This window comes from Leuresthes tenuis, unplaced genomic scaffold, assembly GCF_036924035.1.
Source record: "Leuresthes tenuis unplaced genomic scaffold, fLeuTen1.0.hap1 SCAF_12, whole genome shotgun sequence".
Taxonomy (NCBI): Eukaryota; Metazoa; Chordata; class Actinopteri; order Atheriniformes; family Atherinopsidae; genus Leuresthes; species Leuresthes tenuis.
The window spans coordinates 26,437,271-26,453,642 of NW_027325366.1; the positions used below are offsets into that span (position 1 = coordinate 26,437,271).

A 16,372-nucleotide genomic window follows, 5' to 3' on the forward strand; every position below is an offset into this window, starting at 1 on the left:
CTAAATTCAAATCTAAAGTCTCATAACTAACTGAAAGCATTATGCGCTGCTCTGAGTAGACCTGGAGCTGTTGTAAAAGGTGTTTCAGTAGAGAATGAGTCACGCTGATTATCTTTAGCTGGAGGAAAGATGTTGCTTAATGGCTATGATGATTCCAGTCTACATTACGCTTCTCAATACTTTATGAAGAACATTATACGAACAGTATCAGTGAATTGACATCAAGATTATATTTAATAGTGGATGAGTGGGTGGGTAAGGTGTAACAGTACTGAACAGTGAAATCTTGGTACTGAAAGTAATAATAGAAAATGTAGCATACTCTGGTTGGGTTGACAAAAGCTACCTGCAGAAAAGAAAAGTAGTTTTGATTTAAAGAATGTAATTTTGCTTTTAAGTCCTCAACATTAACTTGAAAGATTAAAAAAAAAAAAGACTTGGAGTTTGGCGAGCTTGCCCAAAGCGTATCCTTTCAAGTGGTCCTCAGAGATGCTCACCTTTATTAGTAACTGAATTATCAAAGACCACGCTGTCATTGGCGGAGTACCGTGACAAAAATGTTACCATTTGTGAGAGGAGATTATGCTAAAGGCCACACAAATGGGCTGAGGCAACCCAGAGACTGAAATAATTATGTTAAAAATGTATGGACCCACAGTTCAATATCAGAATAACTCTGCTAATAAAAGCCACCGGGGATGACAGAATGGGGTTGTCAGTGGTGGAGTTGGGTGGGTAAGACTCAAGGTAAAAGGGCTGTCACAAATGCCAATGAAGATATGCATTTGTTCTTACAGTGACAGCGTCTGGATTAGTTTTTTAAATAGATTGTTGAAAGAAAAATGGAATTAACCTTTAAAACTTAATTGAAAATCAGCACTATGGAGCACAAACCTTGTGAAATAAAATACTTTATTTCAAGCTGTGACTTGAGAATTACATAAATGCACCTTAATAATGACTATTATCTCCCTTCCAGTGCCTGTGTAGAGGTCTAATATGGAAATGAACACCCCACGCATTAACAGCAGACATGTAGAAACCACACAGTTTTTGTCAGAGGGCGAAATTTAAAAGTCAAATATAAATCAATACAATGGATTAAAGCCATGTTTGTAGATCAGTGAATCCTCAAAGGCATTGAGGCTTTGGGGGAGGAGAAGTTTCTCACTGTGCACCGTGACAGCATTACTTTGTTTAAATCCCTTGTGCCCATTACAATGTGCATTTGCTTCCTATTCTTGGTTTAAAGAAGCTGCTCCTGTAAATCAGTGCCCTCTTCAAACCTCCAAATATCCCTTCCTCTTCTCAGTCAGCTGACCGTGCATGGTCAGCGTTTCCTCTTTTGCTACAATCGAACCATTTTGCCACCAAATCCTTCTTCCAATAAGAACATGCAGACCGAACGATCAAGTGTAAGAAAGGGGAAATTATCACAAGATTTAATGATTGTTAAAAATCCTGTGTTTGTGCCTGGGGAGTGTTGGCATCGAGTGTGGCACTGGAATCCCAAAGTCACTGTCACTATTCATATCTTGAAAGAAATGATAGTCTGTGTTACCTTTTTCACTTGTAAAGTCAGATGAAGTGCGAGAGTAGTGTGAGGTTGTTTGTGGGGTTGTTAAAACCCCAGATATACAGATATTAAGTAATGAAATGTCCATCTTCCACCAGATATTCCCTATGTAGATAAAATTATTAGAATTGGAGTAGCTCATGCATATATCTACATATTAACCAGAGTTTCTGTAACAGTTGTATAACTAACCTACAATAAAAAATTTGCATGTTTGAAAGATACCTGTGGGAATAATTCCTTGCTGAGATTTAATCAGTTTGATGTCTTGTTTGATATCTTGCTAGTAATCTGGTCTGACTTCTGCATGAACGTGCGTATGTTTTTAGCTATACTCGAGATGGACAGTTCCACCACAACCTAGTTTCAGAAATATGTGAAATGATCATTGTGCCACATTGGGAGACAGTCATGGCTTGGCAGGGAGTCTGTTAACAGAGGAATAAAGGGATGCAGCCGCACCTCTGGAAGATTTTCAATCAAGAGACTCTTGTATGATTCAATGTGTTGTAGCGTGTGTTTAATTATATTTTTAGCTGTTTTTTGATTAACTTCAGTCAAGAAAGCTTTACTTTTCCTTTTAGTCTGTGTGTGGTTTAGATTAAGCATCACAATTACTCTCAGGCTTAGGAAAGGATCATGGTTGGGCAGCCTGACATGAACAGAGAACCCAGAATAGTATCCACAATTCCTTTTCTCAAACCTTTTGCACATACGAGTTTTCAGCTTCACCTGAGATAGGACTTGTTACCTTGGTAACCTAGTCAGTGAAGAAGAAGCATGTTGCTTTCCATGGGCAATCTGTGTAATTATCACTTCACACGCTTCCACAACCTGTTTCAAATACTGCCATCATGACAAAATCTCTGGTGTCTCTGTCTCTGTATGAACAAGATATCTGTTCCCAATCTTAACTGTCATTCTGGACTACTAAAGGATATTTGGTAAGGTTTAGGAAAAGAATGAGGTCTGGACTTCTTTACAATAATTTATTACAACAGATAATCCATATACCTATTTTCTATACTCACTTCATCCTGTCAGCTAGACATGACCCAAATTTGCATTTGTCTTAGCTCAGGTCATATGATCTTTGGACAACTTCTAGCCCACATGACACACGCCAAAAGAAACCCATATTAGACCCAAATGTCTCTGTTATCTAAGGTAGAACTTGAAGATGCAAAGTACTATATTTAGTCATCATTTTGCAGGCATGGATGGATGGATTGATCAAGGATAGATGAAATGATTTGAACTGAACTAGCCTGACTTTCACACAGAATGATATAGGTCATTTATCAGTGATTAACATGCAAATATTCAAAAAAAGTAAACCTGCAAAACAGCATTTTCACTGTGAGCATGATGACACTAGCACTTAGATTAGTACTCTCTTTTTTTATAAGTCAGTTAGATTGATATCTCGGATCGATTCTGCTTATTGCTGTCACGGCCTCGGGACACAGGACACAAGTGCAGGGTCGGTTCAGATTCAAAGATGTTTATTAAATAAACAAAGCACAGCAGGGCAAGGCAAGGCAGGATGAGGATGAGGATCTCCTCACAGAGCAAATGAACAGGGCTATGAAAAACCTAAGCGCTCTCCTCAGTAACTATGGCTGAGGACGAGTGCAGCTATGAAAGTTAACATAAACAAAAAACCTCTCCACTCCAGGAGGAAAACAGAAAAGCTATGAATGATAACAAAACAAGGTCACACTCTCCTATCGAGAAGGATTTAAACAAGGACACTCTCTCAAAAAAAACCGAGCTACTATTAAACGTTAACTATTAACTTAAAACTCGTCTTTAACGGCGACATAAAATCTTTCAAGAACAAAACATTATACACTCCAAAACGGAGGAACAAAACTGGCTATGAAATTTAAGTAATGAACGCAACGCTCCTCTAATGGAAGTATCTATGAAAGGTACAAATCAAAATCACTCCAAACGGGAGGAACAAAGCAAGGCTATGGAACTTACCGTTGTTAAATACATAAACTATGGCTAGGAATAATTTAGGAATAATTCACAAATAGATATGCTCTGCAGGAGAGTCTGGAGGCTATGGCTGTGAATCATGAGGCGAGTAATGCAGGTTGAAACAGAATGTTATTACAGAATGTATGTACATACTGGCACTGAACAAAGGGAGACGCAGACTATTTGAGAACATGAGGGACCAAGGGGAAAAGGTGGAAACACTTGGGAATCAGTGAAGACAATCGGACACTTGACGCAGGAGGAAGGGCAAGGTAACTGAAACAAGAGGAAGTTAGTGATTTCAAAATAAAACAGGAAACGACGAGACAAGACATGAAACAGAACGTAAATCGTGACAATTGCTCCCGACCATTGATTGATCCAGCTACTGTGTGTCTTTGTCTCTGACAAAGAAAGGTTTCTGAAAGTAAAGTTACTGAACTTATTAAAATGTTTTCAGTCAACTGAGTATTGGACCAGGTGGTAATATGATAAAATCATCTTGTCCTGCTGTGGCTCTAAGTTATCATTTTTAGCACAACCTGGTTCAAACTGCAGCCTCAGGACTAAATTTTGATATCTTTATTCATTTTTGGTCAGCTTGTTCAGTAGAAATGTAATTTTTTTTAATCTTTATTCATGCCCAGACTATAGAAGCTCTGTAAGGCCTATGTAGTCTGAGGCCTTGTGTGCAAAATAAGAAGAAATTATTTGAAGTTAAGCCTTCATTTCACACTTTTATGATGAATGTCCTGTTTTTAGTAAAAAAATAAAAATTAAACTTATCACAGGCTGACAAAGGTGTTATTCTTGAAGACTTATTTTAACACAAAAGGTGGTTCGGAATTATTTAAATAACCATGACCTGAGTGTAGGACCTTTTTTCTTTTTCTTTTTTTCTTCTTAAGGCCATTCAACAAAAGACAAAACTTTTTTCTGTCACGTTTGGTGGTTGTGGTGTTGGTAGGACCCAGATGCAGATATTTAAAGTAAAACTTGATTTATTAAAACAAAAGGAACACAAGGCGCGGCTTAACCGGAATTAAAAAAGATTAAGTATGACAAAAAAAAAAAACTTGACTATGGCTGTGAAAAAATACTATGAACGTGAACCATTAACAAGACAAACCTGAACACATGAATGACGATGATGATTTTGTAATGACATGAGGGAACCTGGAAACTGAATACTGTGTGGAGGTGATTCATGATGGAGTGCAGCTGTGAACAAAGGCAGGTGACATGGATTAACCTAATGACGTAGCGTGACTGGGGAAAAACAATGATAAAACTAATGACACAATCTAAACCTAAAATATGAAAAACCTAACGTTACAACAGAAAAACCAAGAACTAAAAATATAACAAAACCAACAGATGTGACACTTTCTTTCTTTGAACAGTTAAATGTGCAAACAATGAACTGAACTCCAAACCTTTGGAAGCAACTGTTTCCTTTTTTGTTTTCTTTGTTTTGAAGTTTGAAAAGATAGAAATGAAAGTTCATCTTGCATAAAATTTTAAAGCAGACATATTACATTTTGTTTTCACAAGTCAAGTTCTTTATTACATTTCTGTGACACGCTTTGGTCCAAATTCCACAGAATTACTTATCACAGTATCCATTTCAGAACTAATTTTAGAAGCTGGAGTGAGACGCTCAACCCAACTGCAACTCTATTTGTGGTACAGCTTTGCACCACCATACACATGTGAATTTGGACACAAATAACACTCCATAATTGTCAAAAGACTTTATATTGAATGTGAGAACACACGGTAGGCATACCCAGTATGAAAATTCTTATTGGCAGACACAGTTAGCTGAGCTCACCTATATATTCTTATGTAATCTGAGGTTAGGAGTCGATGTTGCATGCTGCCCTGAGTAGTTTACAATAAACAGTTATTGTGCAAAGCATGATTTCTTTTTATAGCCCATTGATGCCTCATTTGATTACAAATTAGAACTCTAAACCTCCAACTTCTAACTGGGAAAAAAATAGAACAAAGAACATTCTACCTGAAATTGGTCAATATAGATTCTCAGTTATCCAGGTAATGGTAACCCTTAAATCTTTAATGAGGGCAACTGGAACACAGAATTCTAGTTACCCTTATTCAAGCTCTCAAGATAAACTGAAAAAATATTTATTCGTTTGGGAGTCTGGTATGGTTTGTCAACCCTGGCAGTCAATATGTAATTCCCTAGAAGGATAGATTACTAATTAAATGTACAATCTTTAATTTGTTATTCATGATCTTGTCAAACATTGGAGAAAGTACTTGTTGAGCATTATATGGTAATTTATTACTTAAGTTGAGTGAAAAATGTGACTGCTGATAAGAATTTGCAGTTAATAGCAAAGCATAAGAGCAGTCCTGGGGGCAGTTGTGTTTATTTCCCAAATTGGTAATTCAAATTCATAGTGGTGGAAAAATTTTGGCTTTACATTCATACAACAAATGAAATTTGATGCCAGGCTGGAGAATTCTTATCTGAACACTGGCTGTCACAACAGCTGGTTGTAAATCTCAATGGCCTGACGAAAGACTAATCCCTTGTCACTTCCAACTTGTCACATGCTGACAGTTGGTCAGGAACCTTCTGTACCAGTTTTATTCGCAGAGGATCCCAAAGTGTCACCTTTGCACTTACTGTATTTCCCGTGCTGACATTAGCAGGCCGCATCGCCACGGCAACATGGAAGTAAAGCTTTCTACATTAAGTATATTTCATTGTGTATCTTAACAACTAACCCTGATGTTTTCGAAAACTCAGTTACTCAGTTTCTTTTCATGCCTAACCTTAATAAAATACTTTGTCTAATTTGTAATACATAAAGTAATAGGAGTAGTACAGCAGCAGAGCAAAGACAAGCAAAACTTGGACTTTAAGTCTCTTACCTGGGAGCACTAGGTTTCTCCCGTCTTCTCCCCTCAAGCTTCCTTACATGATCTCTTTTACTTATTGATAATGCAGCAGTATAAAATTGCTTTTTTTCTGTTGTGTTTATTATTGGCACAGCGAGTGAGTTAGTAGTCATGTTTTAAAAAAGAATATATATTTCAAATTCATGTCCTCTTGAAAAATTTACTTGATGAGGTATTATTAATAATTTCTGCATGAAATTGGAATGACATTCTCACATACTATAATTGCAGGAGTCAGTTGCATTGAGGAGAATGGAGAGTTGGCCAATTTGACAGAGTGCCTGCGATGGGCTGGTCCCCTGCCCCCTCAGATCAGAGAGTGCTGGGTGGCTTGCAAGGATGACTGCACTCTAACTGCATGGTCCAAGTTCTCTGATTGTGCAGGATGCGGCAGCTTGCGAACTCGTAAGCGCTCCCTCACAGGTTAGTACTCGACTTTTCTTGTCACACGCTGAGACACAAATATCATTCAAGGCGGCTGTTTTATCTTTGTTAGCGGAACAATTGGATTGTCCTCAAAGGTCAAGCTTTCTCCCAATGTTGTTGCATGCTCTTATTGATATGGCTCGCAGTGACTTTGGAAATAAATTAAAATGGTGAAGAGGAAAGCTTTTGTCATGTCTTGCTACAGAGTGTAAGGTCATAGCTGGTGCACGTTGCCTCCAGTACAGCCTGATCCTTATTGATCTTGCCAAGGCACTAGCAGACAGGATTCGTTCACTCTTTACTGGGCAGCAATAACTGCAACATATTCTTCATGTGATGAAAAGCTTCTGTACTTTGACAAACACAGCTAATATACTGTGGCTCCTTACATTCGTTCTCTGCCATGTGTAACTTTATACTGTACCTGTGGTGTTTTGTTGGGTCTAAATTAGGTCTCTCACAGCTTGTAATCCCTTTTTAGGTGCAGATCACAAAATCTGAATTACATGCTGTGGCAAACCAGACTGGATACTATTTGTCTTCATGCATATTTTATCTGATGCCGGAGGGGTTGTAGTAAACATACCCTGTCTCCCTCTGTAAAGCTCTTAGAAACCAAAACACGGCATACGAGTTGACTTTTAGGTGGTCTTCTACTTGAAGAATGTGTTCACATGTTCATTGGCTTATAACAGTCATTATAGGTCAGCTCTTCAACTCTTTCATGTCAACTTTACAGCTTACTTAAATTTTTCTGTCTGGAAATTAATGGGAAGGGAACTTACTGTGGGTTTTAAGCTCCGGTATTTGCTTAAAGAAGTCGGCAGCATACCAAGGCCTAGGCTTAGATGGTGCACCTATATTATAAAGCCTCATTGAGCCCTAAGACAGTATGTTCTCTGAAGCTAAAAGCTGTTCAACAAAATACTGTTCAGTTGAAGTGCCTCTTGACTTTCTTTGAAGTGTGAATAGTCCATTGTATCGGCTAAAGTCAGCATATATTAGTGAACTGGCAGACAAGGTCAAGGTCGTTACAACTGCATCCAACTCAGTACGCTTACATGTACAGTTGATTCTCGCTGTGGTTACAACTTAACCGGCCAGTTTATTGTACCATTGTCCTTGCCCCAGTAGGAGAGAGTGGGGTACGGTGAGACATTTTTATCTAACTGAATCTAACTCAAGAAGTTTGAGAGACTTGCCTCTTTTGAAAACAAATTCCACAATAGTCTATTTTTGTTTTAACAATAGCAATGTCTCTATTCTTAAAGAGAATTTAATAAAAACCCAACGTAAAGACCACAACATAGTTGTTATCTTCAAAAAGATTGTTGAATAATACTTGATAAAAAAAGGATGAATAAATAAATGCCTCTGAAAGTAATAAACATGTAAAATAGCAAGTCTAAAACTAAATAAATAAAATGGCTGCCCAATTTAACATCGGCATGATGAAGTCTTTGTTCAGTACTCCATTCATCAAGGTCGCAGTGAAATGTAATAGATTGCTTCTCTCTTTCAGTTTGTCCAAACTCCTGCCTGTCTCAGTTGACCTGACACTCACTTTGCACCAAAGCAGATATTTTGAAAGAAACCAGCTAGCTTACTACTTCAGACAAATATTTACCTAAATTATTTGCCTGGTTTTATACATTGACAAATTACCAACTTACAACATAAATAGTTTACCTGAATAACTGGAATTATTGTAGCAGCAATTATATCTGATATTTGTAAATAAAACTGGTGCTAATCCCTCCTCCCGTATGCCTCTTCTTTTTACAGTCTGGCAGAACTGATAGCTGCTTTCAAAATGAATGGTCACATAAATGAAATTTCATGGTTGCCAAGTTACAGGGGGTGGGTCAACTTACCCACTTGCTCATCTTGCCCTACTCTCCTCTATACATACACGGGTGGAGAATCAAGCTGTTAACCAAAGTGTTTCCAACTCCATGGAAAATATTGTATTTGAGAGATTTTACCACTTCTAAATAGATTATCATGAATGTAAGTATAGCCCTTCTTTAAGTTAGTTAATAGGTGGTGTATTTAAATGGTGATATAATATCAGGATTTTATTAGAGCAGTGTGGCAGTCTGGAAATACTTGAGGTGAAATACTTGAGGTTGACTGTAGTAGTGGGCCGATTTTCAATCACAATTTCTGATGTGTTAAGCAGCCTGAGAAAGAAACTTTACGGGGAATTTATATTAATATACAGTTAGACTATACTGGTTTTACAAGAAAATGCAAAAGTATTGAATTTTGGAGCTTGTGCGGAACAACTAGGCCCATTCGTGTCCAGTGCGTATTCATGCAGGAGGGATTCGAACCCCATCCACATTATCTGAGTGTGTCAGTATGGCTTTTAGAAACTTTCATCTGTCTGATTTTGGTCAAACTAACATGTTTGGATTTATTTAAAAGTCCTGTTTTGGTTAGACTATAATAATAATATTTTTTTTCCTGTGTCATGTAAACAAGCTTTGACAAGAACTGCTAATGTTGTTACACTATTGACCTGTTACCAAGATGTGTTGATTGGAATAAAAAAGAAATATAATTCTACAGTCAGGGTTTTCTTGGATTATACAAAATAATTGTTGAGTAATTGCATTGCATTACATGCCACTTATCACACAAACAGTTGGTTCAACAAACTGTAAAGGCATCAAAGTACAACACATAAAACAAACCTGCATGGCTGGTGCTTCCTCTTCTGTCAGCTTCTGACACCTCCACGTACCAGCTCTCTCAGGGACGTTGTATACCAAGATGACAGTTGGCTATCAGACTTGTCTAGACCATCAGTAAACATCTGTTTCTTTTGTATTTTTGATTTTTTTTTCAGCGGATTCAGCTTGTAGAATTGATATTGCAGCTGTTGATGAATAATCTTCCTCTGATTGGCTGTTCCACTTAGCGAATTAGTGCATGAGGCAGCAGTGACGACAGAAAGCTAACGGCTAACTTAAGATGTGACACACAATTTCTTCTCTTTTGTCATCCTCATTTCTCCAAAACAGAAAATAAACAGATTAGCATATCTCCAGAGGGACCAAATATTATGTCTTTGTCTGCAGCTGGAAGTCATATTTGCTGTGTTTTCATGTTCTATTTTGTTTTGGCGATGCAAAGAGACCCAGCAGGGGCCTCTCATCACTACTGGTTCTTCATGTCGGTTTAGTGTATAAGAACAAACAAATTGTTGCTTTTGTACCTAAAATGTCTGATTTTATAGCTGTGACTGTAAACATCCTTGTGAAATTACTGTGAACACAAACGATCTGTGTGTGACAGTCTATTAAAGCAGCAGTGGCTCTGTATTAATCAGTGTTACTTTAAATTCTGAGAGTTCTGAGACCGCAATAGAGCTGCCTTCACTGTGAGTTTGGAGGTTCTTCGATGCAGAATGCCCTCAAGAACTCAAATTCCACATAGTATAAAGACATGCAGATTAGGTGAAGTGGGGATTCAAACTGATTTAAACTGCTTGTAGATGTGAATATGTTAATGTGTCAATATGAGTCAGCCTACAGTCTGACTGCCCAGAATACACATCCTCTGTACACCACTACCACCTCTTGCTGAGTGTCCGTGGATGCTGCCAAGTGAAGTCACTATATCAATTCGCTTTTTTCTTTTTGACTGTCTCTGACAGTCTTTTATAGGGTGAGTGTATTGCTCATGAGTAGCTTCATTGGATGGTGTTCTGCAGCTTGTGGTTGAACACAACCTGGAATAGATCTGTGATATGTATGACATTTTTTCGACTGAAATTAATGTACTGAAGTTTCACTGCAGATGGAAAGATGGAGAACTTCTGTCTTTGAAGAACTCCAAATTTAAATCCTTTTTTTTGAAAATAGAGATGGTTCCTGTGTAATTACAATGTAATTCATTGTCAAGAGCGCTGAAAGATTTTTTTCTCATAAAAAAGCAAATGGAAAAAGATTATCTTCCTGTTTGTTTATACTAATTATACTAATATCTTCTCATGTAAGTGGTCATTTATTTAAGTCTGATTATACACACATGCTGAAGCCAAACAAATCTGGCCTTTTCAGATTAAAGGACAATTTCACTACGATGAAAAAAATGTATTTTCAAAAATTATAGAAGCATAATTGTTTCTTCTCTTTTTTCCTGAATACATTCTTGGCATGTTAAGTTGTAGATATATTCTTGATCAGCATTGTAAAGGGTTATATACGGATTCAAATGTTAAGTTGTCTGAATTATCTCTCCTAAAGATCAGAGAGCAGAGTGTGTGTGTGCATCTCTAAGAGCTTAACTGCAGATAAATGGTTTAGCTTCCCCATCCAGCATCGTTACTGACCCATTTACAATCGCTCTGAGTCTGCTTTGTCTAAATAAGCTTTTAAGTACCTCATGTGCATAATTTCAGACTCATTCTATATAAAAATATTACGGTTCTAACGGTCAATTTTCCATCTTGAACAGAATTTATTTGTTTTTCATTTTATGGTTGAGTTTTATTTTTGCTCCTTTGTTTTCTCTAGTTTATGAATGTTTTTATGTTGTTGTTTTTTTCTCTCACTATGGTAAAGTTTTTCTTCTTGTTTAGTTTTGTTTTCATTTTGGAGGTAAATTTGATTTTGTTTTTCTTCTATTCTGTATGTGTTCTATTGATAATGACTGATTACTAACTTTATTGCTGAAATAGGCAGTAAATAAATAGGCTAAAACTCTCAGGAAACCTAAGGGAATTTTTTTTTTTTTTTTTTACCATTTGGACACTCAATCCAACACTGGATTGGAAAAGGAGAGTATTTACAGAATTTATTACACTCTTCTGTCACTGTACATCAGGGTTAATTCACAGGAGAGGCATAGAGCGAATACAAAAGTGAGTTATCATCAATTCATGGCATTACTCAACTGTTTTAGCTGTGCAAACATTGGGACATAACAATGTAGAAAATTGAGGCTTTCCATAAATTGTGCATCAGTTAGCGCTAAAGCCTGCTAATATTATCAGCCAAACTATTTGTCAGTATTATCACACTCTTGTTTATACGATAGTCTTTAGAGCGTCTCTTTGTTTTTTTTTCTAGTTTGTCTTTGAAAACAGCCTCAGAGCCATTTTTTCCACTAAATGAATGTTATTCATCAGGCCTACATACAGACAAACATTTTATTATCAAAGTTTAATGTGAGATGTTTAAAAGTGTTCATGACCTACTCATCAACCAATCACAAGCTATTCACGGCATTAAAACTTCATATTCCCAAGCTTTTTCAAGCCCAATCAGCAAATTTTACCAGAGTACTGCAGAAGAAAATAAAGAATCAGAAAATTGTTTGGGACATGCAGAAGACAGATCAATTAAAACAACTAGTATTCCATGATGCATGTATGATTAAAATTGCAGACTTGAACATTGATTGTTTTGTTTGCCTGAGGCTTATGGCCCATGCATTGGTATCACCAGTAATGTGGTTGTCAAACTGAAGTGATGTCACACTGGCACTTTTCAATCAGCCACTACCAGTTGTGTAGATTGAACAGATTGTTAGTGAATTGCAGGGTGACAGCAGTGGGTTCACACTCTGTGAGGAATGCTTGCAATAACACCCACTTCAGAAACAGATGGAGGCTCAGGAGGCTGAGGACCCATGAAACAAATATGGCTGCATAAGGATAGCAGGATTAGCAAAACAGCAGTGCCACTGTTTTACCACGGTTATGTTTGTGTGTCTCTGTGTGCTCTCGCCATCTGGTTCAGGTCAAATAATTCTGACAGGACTTTTATTTTACAGTACACAAGGTGTTTACTTTGATTGTGACAATTACAATGTAATTTGTTTATTCCAAGAGGACTTCAATTCATTAAAGTGTTGACTGCCTCTGTTCTTTTGGGACAAGCTGGATTCATTTTAACCAAACAGCTAAAAAATAACAATCCCTGATGCAATAGCATAGGAAGATCAAAATATTATATTGCCATCTGTTCCCTTTTCTTAAGTAAGATTGAATACATTTTGCCATATTAAGACACATATGAATATTGGTTTGTAAATAAAATGTTTTTGTTCTTATGGCCTTGCGTGGTCTGGTATGATCAGTAACTTAGAGTGTCTTGTCCTGAACTTTGTATTTGGATTAGATGCATCACTGGATCAGTTTCCCTTTTCTTGGCTCTTACTAGCTATTCTCTCTCATTCCAGTTCAGCATGTGTGACGTAAAACAAAAAGTAAATGCATACAGCAGCTCATCAGCATAATTTGTTGTTTTTATTTCATCAAGTTAAATGGGGAATCTTTTGTATCGTTTACTCTGTGTTACACAGATTATTCATCACCTAACAAAATTTCTGTCCAACCTCGATCTTAGTCAAGGCAAAACTTTGAACAGAAAAAAACACAATCTTGCTGATATGATATTCTATCTGTTGGTAATAGTGCACATCCTTCTCTTACATAAGGGCCATTAGGTCCCTGCTCTGCATGCTGGTTCAGACTCATGAGTCATAATGTGCCGACTGTCCCTGCTGGTGCAGCAGGTACATTAATTCTGTTGTTAAAACATCGTCCAGGTACTATAAGCTATCAGAAATAATGTTTTTTAGCCCCAATCATGACTTGTAATAGAATTAACAAACTGCTTGTAGTGTTTAAACCCAACTAGGAATCAGTGATAGAATTTGTGATGTGGAAACAGCGACTCAAACTGAAAGAGGGGATGAATCAACACAAGGAAGTGAAAGAAGTGTGGCGGTGTGGGACTCTATTTCATGATCTTGAAATAGAGTCCCACACTAGAAAGCATTGCTCATACAGGCTCCATCCATCCACCTCCTCTCCTTCTCTTAACCCGCCTTTTGTTTGTTAAGACAGAACACTTTATAATGATGTTGAATTCCTTGATACGGGTGACAACAGCCTGCAGAGCAGATTCCTACTAGCCCATATATATGAGTTTAATATGCTGTGATAATACTTGATAGGACAGTAAGATCACATGAAGAAATTTTAAATAATTGTTACGTCTTACTGAGAGATTTATCATAAAAATGTAGTCTTTCCTTTTTTCTTCTTTTTTGGTTGTTATTGACAATATAATTTGTCATATTACTATCTTTTAATAAGCTGCCATCTCTGCTACTCTGTGAGTACCTCTGTGCCTTATGCCATGTCCATACCATGAGGGAAAGAATGTGATGTTTATGACTAGGAGCAGTCATGTCATCCAAACAACCCAAGAGGTCTGTTGTCAGTCGTCTTCTACTGCGGCTTCTAATTCACTATTAAAGATTCCAGATTCTTAACCAATAAACACTAGCAAAACCCAGAAAGACACAAATTTACCTACATTTCATCTAATTACATGGTGCTGCCCAGCAGGCAGATTGTCTGCTAAATGCATTATTGGTGGCTGCAGCAGTGTAATCTGAACAAAGTGTACCGGTGCTCAGTGACAGTTGTTGTAATTCTGAGTTAAATCTGTGAGGGTTATAAAAAAAAGGCCATACTTGTCGTTTTAAAATAACATCTATAACATTTCAATATATTTCCTTAAACAAGAGACGTCGGCTGACTCAATTCGTTTAGCAGATAGATGCGTCAAGGCTGTGAGAAAAATGGGATTTTAAATTTTGGATGTAGATGTAAAATGATGTAAATAAACTTTTTATTTTATCATCCTGTAAATACAGTAACAAGAATATAAGAAATCACTATTTTATTTTGCAAGTTTAATTATTTTCATTCAAGATAACCTAAAGTTTTAGAAAACTCTCTAATAATTTCATTTGGATTTGACTTTAAGTAAGATGCCAGAAGTAGTGTTTGTTACTCATGAGTAATTAGTTTATTTTTTCAACTTTCATTCACAGAATTTAACTTTATCTCATGTGATGACACATAATGATATGGCAAAAGCTTTTTTCTTTCAAACTCCAGTCTTGCCAGTTGCATTATCTTGTAACTATCTATTACATGCTGTAAAGTAAATTGAAATTCTGCCTATAGGCCTGTACTCTGGTCAAAGACATTATGTGTTTAATATTGACAAGTAAATGAAGAGAAGATGACAGGTTTTGCTTAAGTGCATGTCCAATGTACCACAGCTAAAACTAATGCGTCACTAACAGTAAGATATTCACAGGTGACATATCTTTACTCTGATAGTTGTTTTTCTTTTATAATTTATTTTGATTAGCAAAGCTTTACATTGTATGCTTTTTAATGAGTTTACGGAAATTGTAATTGCCTGATATTTGACAGAATTGTCAAATCATTACACTCTATTTCCATTGTTTGTTTAACAGTGCCATTATTGAAACAATTATAATTTCAACCAATTTCTGTGGTGGAGACTATTGGATTTCTTTTGGTGAGACATTGGAGACTTTTACACAACTGTATAATTCTTGAAATCAGGTTGATTATATAGACTATAGATAAATGATGAACAAAGTCTCGTGACATCATCCATTGGTTTGTTAATTGCCATTAATTGCCTTGAGGTCAGCATCTGGCCATCTTGGGTTTTCTGGAGAGGGAAGTGACGATATTTAGGGAACAAGGAGGAGTTGAAGTGGAGCCAGTGGCTTGTAGCCTTTGGTGATTTTACACTTTAAACACTCTGAAGTGACTTAATGTTTGAGCACAGATAACTACATCCATTTGTTTTTTTGTTTACTTTAAATTTAGTTCAGTGCTGACTTTTTGGACCAATTGCTAAAATAAACCCTGTGAACTAAAGACAAAAAAAAAAACTTTCTTTAAATATATCAATTCTTAGGTAAAATGGAAGCATGTTAAAGATACCCTTATAGAAAAGAATATGGCAATATTAAGTAAGAGAGACCATCCAACCCTTGCACACAGAAATCATTTATAAGGTGGTTAACATTTGTGATACGCCCCTATTTTTACTGGTGGTCTGACTCAAACCACTCAGGAATGCATGAGGACACCATCACAGATCTAAAACATGCTGATTGACAGACGGTTCCGTTTTTACCTTAACATTTTCACACATTCAGCATTCAAGACACGCTTTGAATCACACACTGTGCGTTTAGAAAAAACACAGCCCAGTATACTAAAGACGCAGGACAGTTTCTCACAGTCAGTTTCAACTAATTACCTGCTGCCACCATTTCGTGCTGCAACAATGAGATGGTGCTCATTTTTTAAATTTTTCATTTAGCAATGTTGCACAATCTTCTCTGTAGAAATCACGTGATGGGTCTAATGAAACGTGCATACTGTTTTATTAAATTCTATGAAAAACATGACCATTTTTAATTCTGTTGTAGTTGTGATGTGGTTATAAAATCAGGAGAAACATTATCAGTAGAAATTAACTGTTTCATATGTTAAATCATGCTATTCTCAGATGTGACAAAGAAATGAGGAAGATTTCTGAGAGGTTGGACAAGTTGTGTCGGTTGTTCGACACATCACTTACT

The 16,372-nt window shown here is 36.7% G+C and overlaps 1 protein-coding gene across 1 annotated transcript in view; it reads left to right on the forward strand.

Annotated features, from left to right (window-relative positions):
* The window catches only part of thsd7ba (thrombospondin, type I, domain containing 7Ba), a 179,877-nt gene that overhangs the window by 116,678 nt on the left and 46,827 nt on the right, over positions 1-16,372 (forward strand). Inside the window, exon 14 of the mRNA XM_072397299.1 lies at positions 6,731-6,922. Coding sequence (XP_072253400.1) covers positions 6,731-6,922 — 192 coding nt within the window. The remainder of the gene's footprint in view (positions 1-6,730; positions 6,923-16,372) is intronic.